This window comes from Triturus cristatus, chromosome 6, assembly GCF_964204655.1.
Source record: "Triturus cristatus chromosome 6, aTriCri1.1, whole genome shotgun sequence".
Classification (NCBI taxonomy): domain Eukaryota; kingdom Metazoa; phylum Chordata; class Amphibia; order Caudata; family Salamandridae; genus Triturus; species Triturus cristatus.
In genome coordinates, this window is record NC_140589.1 from 143404769 (window position 1) to 143414177 (window position 9409).

The window sequence follows — 9409 nt, forward strand, 5'->3', positions numbered from 1 at the left end:
TTGGTAAAATTAGACATTTTGATTGTATGAATGTAATACCGAACTTGTTAAATATATATTTAAGGTATATAAAAAAGCCAGATCCTTGCGTTCCACCATCCGCAATCTAGCTGCAAGATCCCTTCACCTCCTGTACTTTCAGATCAAAGTATCAAAAGATCACAATCTTTTTCGTCATCACACTTCTAAGAAAGAATTCATTTTGTTGCAACAACAAATTGCAAATAACAAGACAAACCTATTCTAAAGCTAGATATTTAGCATTGGATTCCTCAATCTCCCAATAACCAACGTTTTTCATCTTTTCAGGGCGCATTTCAAAACCTTTGTCCCCCAGTTCCAGGAGGCGGCCTTTGCTAATGGAAAGCTCTAGTCTGGTGACATTATGAGAAGCCGATGTGCCCTGGTGTGTGCCACCACCACTCTTCCTGGACGCTTCTTCTTAGAAGCCTTTACTTTGATGTTGACTTTGATAGCCCCAGTTATACTTCTGTAATAAGAGAAAATGATTGCTATATGTCACGGCTGTAACACGCAGAACTGCCTCTTCAGAGTAGTTATAAAATGTAGTGTACTGAAAAGTGCCATTGTCTTCTGTATATGCCCAAAATTATCTCATTAAAATATTTGCTTTTCCACCTGCTTTTGAAATATGAGTGTTTATTCCAGATTAACCATATGTGTTTCTGCTTTATTTGAATATTTGTGTAATCTTGCTGGTATTTGTATAGAGCGTGCCTGGCTCTGTTGAAATATTTGTGACTCTGAATGTTATCCACCTGTCACTGTATTATTATGCATCTGATAAAGAGCTGTCTGTGCAACAGCGGTGATAGCGCCACAGAGCATGCATGTACAGTCTTATCTAGTGTAGTCAGAGGCCCTGCATGTAAATGTGATGCCAGTTTCTGAACCGTGTGCTTCTTAAAGGTCTGAGGAAGCCGCCGTTCCAATAGTATTTTCTCTCTGGAAGGACAGCTTCTTCAACCAGATTTAAAATACTTGTTTTGCAGATTTCCAAAAACAAATTGTCACCAGTTCCAGAACTTGCTGGAAGCGAAAGAAGTCCGTTTTCCTTCAAGGCAGTCCAAGACAGGAGCCCAGTCTCTGCAATACTGTAGCCAATCAAAAAGTGTTTAACAGAAAGAGCTGCAGCTTCAATTCATTCCTAAATTGTACCCGGATTGTCAATCCTTGTGGATACAGTGATGTTGTTCCATATCCTGGGTACATACATGAAAAAGGCATGTTGCCTTGTTTTTTGTTTCTTGCAGACCATGCTAATCTTGTAAATGATGCAGCTGCTTTGGTAGACGGTGGAAACCGATAAGTGTAGCCAGTGGAGGTGCCATCAGGATGATGGTGATCTGTCAGCAATTGCCCATCCCCCCTCCTAGACTCCATAACCTTGTGTCTGTTGGTCAGTGCATCTGTGTTGCTATGAGCACACTAGCAAATGTAGTTTCCCTTTACCAATCAACAACTATCTGGACATCATAGACCAAGGTGCAAGCAAACCTCACACTTAATCTGGGCAGCAAAGCAAAGATAAACCAGGACAGAATGCTGTCCTCATCTTTGTTTTAGTGGGTTGGACATATTGCAAACAGCACTCCTGAAGTGAAAGTTCTAGCCACAACATCCTAAGGCCCAAACATGGTCAGCTCATATCACAAGGGTCTTGCCAATAGCTTCTCATTATCTGGCTAATCTCTCAACAATCTGATCACTTTATTGGCATCCCACATTCTCCCATATCTACAAGTCGAAATGTCTCATTTTTAGAAGTAAGCAATACAACAATGGGTGAGTGTGCACTAAGCCACATTTCACATACTCTTGCCATGAAGAAATCACTGCTGTGCAAGTATTGATTGTCCTAAATGCTTTATCTTATTTTGAAAAATCTGCTAAGAAGTTGATAATCTGTAGCACGGACATAACGTGTTCCGTACGTTACCATTACAACAAGGTACAAGCCAACCTACATTTTTTTGTGCTTGGAGCACACTTTGCCTCTTGTTTAAGGCATAGGATTCTCCAAGGATCCCTGAAATTTCCAAGATTGCATATTTTAGGGATCCATTCAAGATTAATGTGTGGCACTGGGGATTGAACAGGAAAGTTGGAGTCTTCTCAAGAACTCGGTAGAACTATCCTGAAGTATTAGTAACCATTCTTGTGTCCTCCAAAAAGGGTGTCCTCAGAATCAGCCTTGCCTGTTGGTAGTGAACCTGAAATAAAGCCCTTAGGATAGTAGCATACTTCTGGGACATGAATATGATGACATCAAAGCATAAGCCCATGTGGACACCTTAAATCGCGGTACCCCTGTAACTGGTTTCAGCAGCCTAAGGGAAGAGTGTTAGGCTGGAGAATTCCTTTATCTAGTCAATCAATATGAACTAAAGTAACCTGTGGTGAGGTGAGAAGATGAGGACCATCACATACATGTTCTTAAGGCCTATGCCAATCCCCTGGCAGTAACATGTCTTTTGATATATGTACGCTTTCTATCTTAACATCGCAGCAACCACCGAATGAACTTCCAGAGGCTTATCACCATGCTGAAGTTTGTAGTGCCTTTCTAGTTTACTAAGAAAAAGTTGCTTAATAATGTATTGAACACAATACTCTACATCTTTGACTGTGAGGCAATATTGTTCATTTGAGACTGGACCAAACATTCCAGCTCACAAATAGTTTGCAAGGCTCATGCATCCCCTGAAATACTTTGCCGGTGTTGCAGAAAACTGCCATCCAACATCCCACTGGTGAACCCTGAGATAGTAGCTGTGCTCACCAGTTGGTTTCCAGCCTGATATTTACTCTGTGGCTGTTAATAGGAAGAAGGAGGTTGGTCAGATGCTGATCATTGCACTGGTTATAGATGCCCTGTAAACCTTTGATAGATTAGTTAAAGGGGCTGAATGAGTGGCACCTGATCCAGTTGGGTCCTGTAGAAACCTTAGACATGAAAACCTTCTTTATTGATGATTGGCCCTTAGCCAGCGCAATGTAGGTACCTAAGAATTCTGCAATGTCTTCTGCAACATGATTGCCAAACAGCAGCTCTGGTTCCCAGTGGCCTACCAAACAATGATGGTGCCGCCCTGCAGAATGCGACGAGAGTCCTCTGAGTCTCTCATATCTTACAGATATTCATTGACCTTGGGCTGAATGGAGCCCTCCTTAAGGGATTTGGAGCCCTGTTGAAGGTTGGGGCCCCCCTGAGCTGCAGGAGCTGTAGGGGTCTGCATTACGTCCCTGTTGGTTACACCGACCTTCTCCAAGAACGCTAGCTCTCTCAGCTTTGGGTTGATTTTCAGGTGGTAGTCCATAACCCTTTCTGAAGAAGTGTTGTGCTCTGTATTGTTGAGGAGGCACGCCATGGTTTGGGCTCTGCCTGCTAGAGTTTCTGCTCCACTGGCTATCCTAAGGAGAGAAGACATGTCATGTCCAATAGCTTATCGTAACAACCTTGTAATGTCTTGTCCGTCCTTTTCCTTGGGTCCCCGAATACGAGAAAGACCAATTTGTGAGGGTCCATCTAAAGAGAGTATTTGAGCTAGGGATTTGAACCTTCCTGGTAGATCTTTTGTGGTTTCCGTGCCTGTGTCGAGAGCCTTCTGAGCGGATAGAACTGGCTGGAGTCTCATGAACTTGCAATGAGCATTGGACAGGATTGGTTACTCTGGAGATTGTGCAGGCCTGCCACAGGCCATAGCTGGGTATTTTGAGATGAGACTCCCCACTTTGGTTGTGAGAAGTCAAGAAATATTAAAATATATCTACAAACCTTTATAGTACACTAAAAAAAAAAACAATTGCTGCAGTGATGAACATTAGCATAGTCAAATACTCAAAACTAAAATGCAAACAAAATACCTAACATAAAGCAGTCTGTCAGAATCTTGTCTAATTTCGGCCATTTTGTGGGAATGTAAATGTACTCAGCTCCACATACTATTTCCTATGCTGCCTTCTGTGAGCGCAGCCTTCACCTCTGTTCAACTCTATGGGCACAGGAATCATGCTGTTTTCCTTCAGAATGCACCCCTTCTCTCTTTGTACAATGTAAACTGTGGTGCTTTATACTGTGTTGCACTGAATACAAAAAAATATGAACAATCATTACTTGTTTCCCAAGTGGTTCCTGAGAATAATGCACTGGAAGTTAAGACTTCTAAGGCGTAATATTTAGCACTGAGGAGTCCTATACAGACCATCAATACGCAAAGCGTGAATAGTGATATATAAAATGTTTCCAACCTTCATAAACCATCGCACACCTACAGGCTTTCATGAGGTAAAAAATATGCTCAAACCCATATTATGTTACTGCACTGAAGGCAGGGGTCTCAACCCGGGTGCACGGTGTAAACGCGCAGCAGAGTGACTTTCACTTGCCAATCTAGATCTAATCTACTACAATTCCCGAAGAAGATGGCTAGTTTCATCGTCTAGAGATATCTTGATCCTCTTTTGTACGTAATCGATCATCTGTGGAGGCTGCATCCAGTCCATAGACCTGGTGCGGCAGTGCTGTCTGCGTTGGTCATGACATCACCTTTCTGGTTCCTCAAGGGACTTTAACTAGCTGACATACCCGTGGATTTGATGCTCCCTGCATCTTGCTCTTAGAGCATATACATGGTCTGCAAAGAGTAGTCACACAGGGATTTCATGTTCGTATGCTGACAGCAGCATTATCATTTACAGCTGTGCCATCTATACCCTCAGAAATGTCATTAGCATCACCACCTAATCAATGTTGTATTTCATTCAGGTGGGGGGAGTTGTACATGATTGCGGGTCCTCTCTCAAAAGTCTTGCAAAGCTTTTAAAATATATCTAGTGCTTGCCTTTTACAAGGCACTCTTGCTCCTAGTAATCCCTGGGCGCATGGAGGATTTTGAATGAATGAATGAACTATCACATTTGTGAAACTCACTGCTGGCTTGTGCCTCTAGTTGCAGATCTGATACTGTTCCATTAAGAGAGAGATTATTTTACCATTGCGCTGAAGATGGAGAAGGTAGATAATTTATTGATCTATTGTGGCTAGGAGTTCCAGAAGACAGTCTCTAAAACTGTGAAAACCCGGCCTCGGAACAGAATTCTGTCCTTAACGGGTAGCCACTGTGAGGATCACCTTGCCTGCGAGATGTGATCTCCCTTTTCTCGCCCTAGAGTTTTCTCTTGCACCTATGGTCGATCCCTTTGTCTTTAACCACTGCAATCATTCTTGGCCAACTTTAAAATTGCACCTTATTGGGTGAAGCTGGTCCAAGGGTTGTTTGCGCCGGCTGCTTCCAAATAGCTGGGCTCTGATATCTGGTGCAGCCTACAATGAACAGGCTCATTGGCCTCAGAAGTGCTGGACGGTCTGAAGTTGCTGCAGAGAAGCGCAATTACCCTTCAAATTCCTAGACAGAGCAACTTGATAGCATGATCTTCCTCTCCCTCCTGTGATCTACAGGATAGCTCACCTTGGTGCAAGGGTTTTAGTGTCCACAGTATCAGTCACCGGCCTCTGAGGCGTCTTCCTAGTGAACTCTGGGCCATTTTAGTCCTTCTAAATGTCTTTTTTGAAAACCGAGATCTTTCGCCAACAAGGCATAACCGTGCTGGGCTCACTATACCCACGGTATATCAAACAAGCATGGCCTTGCCTCCCTCTTTGTATGTACACAAATGTGTGCAGGTGCACTCGTAGCCTCCGTAACACTCATTCTTTTCCCCAGTAAATCGGGATTCGCAAGATTAGGCTGGATCTCAGTGAACGTAAGGGTTGGATCCCCGATTAGGAAAGTGGATCATTATGGAAGAGAGCTTTGGGACCGTACTCCTTCACATGTCTGATAGTGATGCTCACGCATTTGCTGCTGTCCTGTTTAGTTTCTAAAAAAAGGCTTAGGGAGGTTATTGGAGAACATTTGGAGCCAAACCAGGGTCTAGGTAGCCCGTAGGTGCTCCTTTGATGGCCGCTGTGCTCGCGGAGCGCTGAGAGGTTGGGAGCATTTAAGAAGGAGATGGTGGACCGGAGGAGTCATCGGTCTACGAGGGGAGGAGATGGAAAAGTCTAAGGTTCTGTAGGAAAGAGACTATGAAGATAGCAAAGTGATTCTGAAATGTGGCTACAATCTGTTTGACTTGGCAGCTCAAAGAGGGTGACAGCTTAACCAGGACTGACTTGGGTGCTCAAGAAGGAATGGGGTCCCAAATCACTCCTATATGTTGGGCTGCAGTTTAGGCAGTGGAGGACAAAAATATGAGGCAAGGCTGACTATGAAGCAGGAAAAGGCAAATTATGTGCCACAGTGTGGTACATTTTGTAATAGTATTGCTCTATTATTTTGTCCTTTTTCAATGGGTTAACACTGTCCAGAGGATGGTTTCAACTCTTTCTTACAAGTTTAACGCCCAAGTCCAGCAAGAAGCAGAAAGGTGACCAGTCAACCTCTGCCAAGTGCTTTCCACTGTGCGGCAGCACGTGTCACTGCGTTTTTAGTTACTTTTGATCAGTCACAGCTAGACGCTTTCTTTTGTAAAAATCTGCAGATTGTGCAGGATGGATTATGTGGTAAATGTGCTAAATCCATAATAATGTGGAAAACGCCATAGCTGCAAGATCACATCATTCCGGTGGCCCCGAATATAGGTTAGGAGCACATATCTAAATACACACGAACCAACCAGATATCTTGTCAAATTTAAATGCCGAAGAGACCTTGGTAACCACGGGAAAAGTGACCTGTTACACCCGAGACTGGGTTGGGATACCACTGAGTGAGGAGTTCAGTAGAGAACTGTAGGGACCAATCACAGCATGGGTGATTTCAGCCAATAGCAAACGGGGGTGTAAACATCCACATATTACAATGGGATTGGCTCTGTGGTGTGAGAGGTTTAAAGCGGAATTAGATTAGGTTGGAAAGAAAAGCCCCTTTGCAGTGAAGACAATTACATTTTAATAGGCTTTTAGCAGAAGACATGCAACGAGATAGTTTGCTTTCATTTGTTCACAGGGTATTGTACAAAAGCCCCGTGGGCTGAATTCAAGCCCCACCTCGCTGGATTTCTCAAGAGAGCTTTATAAACATTTTGATGTTGCTAGGTTTCGCTGCCCTGGGGCAGAAACTTCAGACATATAAGTTTTAAACTATAAATATAAAAATGGGTGCCTTCGCTCAGGGGACTTAATGCAAACTCCTGTTTAAGTTCCTGGGCAGTGATCGACAAACGGGGTCAACCCTAAAACCCTGCTGAGTGACCTGACTCATATGGACAGGCTCCGAGGACCAAATGTACAGTGCTCCAAGACACCCTTAAAGAACAGAACCCAGCTGCTGCAGATGGAATCTTTAAGAAAAGCCATGTGACTTGGAATTTTGAATAAAAAAAACAAAACAAAAAAAAACATTGCAATGTGCAAAACTTGTGAAGTTTTTTTAAAAAGAGGTAACAATTTCTGCTGCTGCAAGGGGGGAGTACAGAAAGTTGGTGGACAGTGGACTGGCACCACTCGACCATTGTTCCACATCTACTGTTTGGAGGCCCTCCGGCCCAAGTTCTGCCCCACCCTGCACTGTCCCCTGCAGGCGTCGTCGTGCACCTGCCTCAGACCATCCACTGACTCCGAGTCATTGCACTGAAGTTTGACGCAAGTTCCTTTCACAGAATTGAATCCCTTATTCTTCAGCCAATCATGTTTTTTCTAAAAATCTAATCTTCGGATTGAGTTATAAAGTGGGATGATTGGTACCTTTATCACACAGTTCATCAGATGTGAGCAGAGAGATAAGAAACTAATTTACAGCCAACACGTTTCAGCAAAGCTGTTGCGCAATCTTGGCCCATATGCTGACTAATTAAGAAGAAAAGAAACATATTCTGCCAAAAAACATCACGTGATTGCACAAAACACGTGCGTCAGGCACCATGATGCCATCGGCTTCGGTGATCACCCCCTGGCTGATGAAGTAATCGGTGCTTAATTACTGCAGGTGCTGGGCACTGCACTCATCCTAGGCCCTGGTACTAATGTTTCATCATCAGTCTTTGACCCAGAGGGAGAGAAAGGCCGAGAAGAGACAAAAAAAGTAGGAAGAGAAAGGTAGGAAAACAGGGAGGGGTTAAATAATAGTGACTCAAATGAAGTGAAGATGTAACTCACTTTCGATTAATAGAAGCATCTCTACAGAGTTTTATGGCAGCTTCTCCCTATTCTTAGGGAGGTGAAGTCAGCAAACTCTCACATTTTCCTTCTCCTAAACAGTGTTTTTCCCGACATTTTGAGTATACAATGTTTCTATGCACAGTGTAAAATGTTTTCAGAAGGTTTCTCCACCACTGTACCTTTCGCGGAGCTTTTCTATAAACGATGGCATTTGTGAAGAAAAGGTGATGAACTGTTTTCTGTTCGGTATACCATGATGCAGGTTTTTTGCATGGTATATCTTATGCAGGACCGGTTTTTAGTATTAAGACATATGTGGCACAATTATTGACAAAAATCCTAATTTGCAGATAGAAGTGACAAAGTGAAAACATTGTCAAACGTTGTGAAACTTTACATCGAGCTTCTTGAAGGTTGCAAAGAGAATCCTTTAGAGCCCTGGACTACACGTATACAAATAGCAATGTAATACAGTAGCACTATTGAGAGAACCACTGGGCAATAATGCATGTTAATGGGCCTCTCTTGATTTATAGGGATACACAGTGGAAAAGAAAAGACAATAACACTGGCTCCAAGGTCACTAGGTTGACTAGCGCTCTTGCCTTTTTTGCCAGCTACTTGGCGTACTTATTGCCAGTGCTTTGAATAAGTTGTGTGTCCTACCAGTGACTCCACAGCAGGGGCATACTGTAGACTCAGACCCTTCTGTAGCGGGCTTTACCAGCCACTAAACGCCCACTCCAGCTCGGCAAGGGCCTTTAACAATGGAGCGGGCCTTTAATGGCCGCTAGAGCCCGTTACCGAGGACTCCAAGGCTATTTGAACACTCCACCCCTAGAGAGCAGAATGTCCTAATTTGTAAAACAAAGGCCTCACGACTCCGTGAGGCCTTTTGCTCACAGCAACAGCTGTGAACAAACATTGGAATGTTGGAGCTCCAGGTTTCTACCAGCCATTAGCCGTTTTCAATGGAGCTCTCCACATTCCAATGTTCTAATAATAGTTATGGACTGCATTCTAAGAAATCTGATTGGACATCTCTCTTTCCATGTTCCAGTGAAGGTGATCATTATTATTGTAATGGTTATTATTAATCATGCACTCCGTAAGTTGATGTTGTATGTATATTTTAATTTCAACTTTTCATAAGAACAGACCGAGCATGAATATGTGGGGCAGGTAGTGTAGGAAGCCGTGTGATCCCATGTAGAAGTGTGATCAGTT

At 43.3% G+C, this 9409-nt stretch overlaps 1 protein-coding gene across 4 annotated transcripts in view; it reads left to right on the plus strand.

Moving 5' to 3' along the window:
* BABAM2 (BRISC and BRCA1 A complex member 2) overlaps positions 1-638 on the plus strand; it is a 922754-nt gene extending 922116 nt beyond the window's left edge. For all 4 annotated transcript variants that reach the window (XM_085610363.1, XM_085610361.1, XM_085610360.1 and 1 more), the window contains one exon: positions 310-638. In XM_085610363.1, the coding sequence (XP_085466489.1) occupies positions 310-389 (80 nt within the window). In that variant the 3' untranslated portion in view covers positions 390-638. The remainder of the gene's footprint in view (positions 1-309) is intronic.
* The last annotated feature ends 8771 nt before the right edge of the window (positions 639-9409 follow it).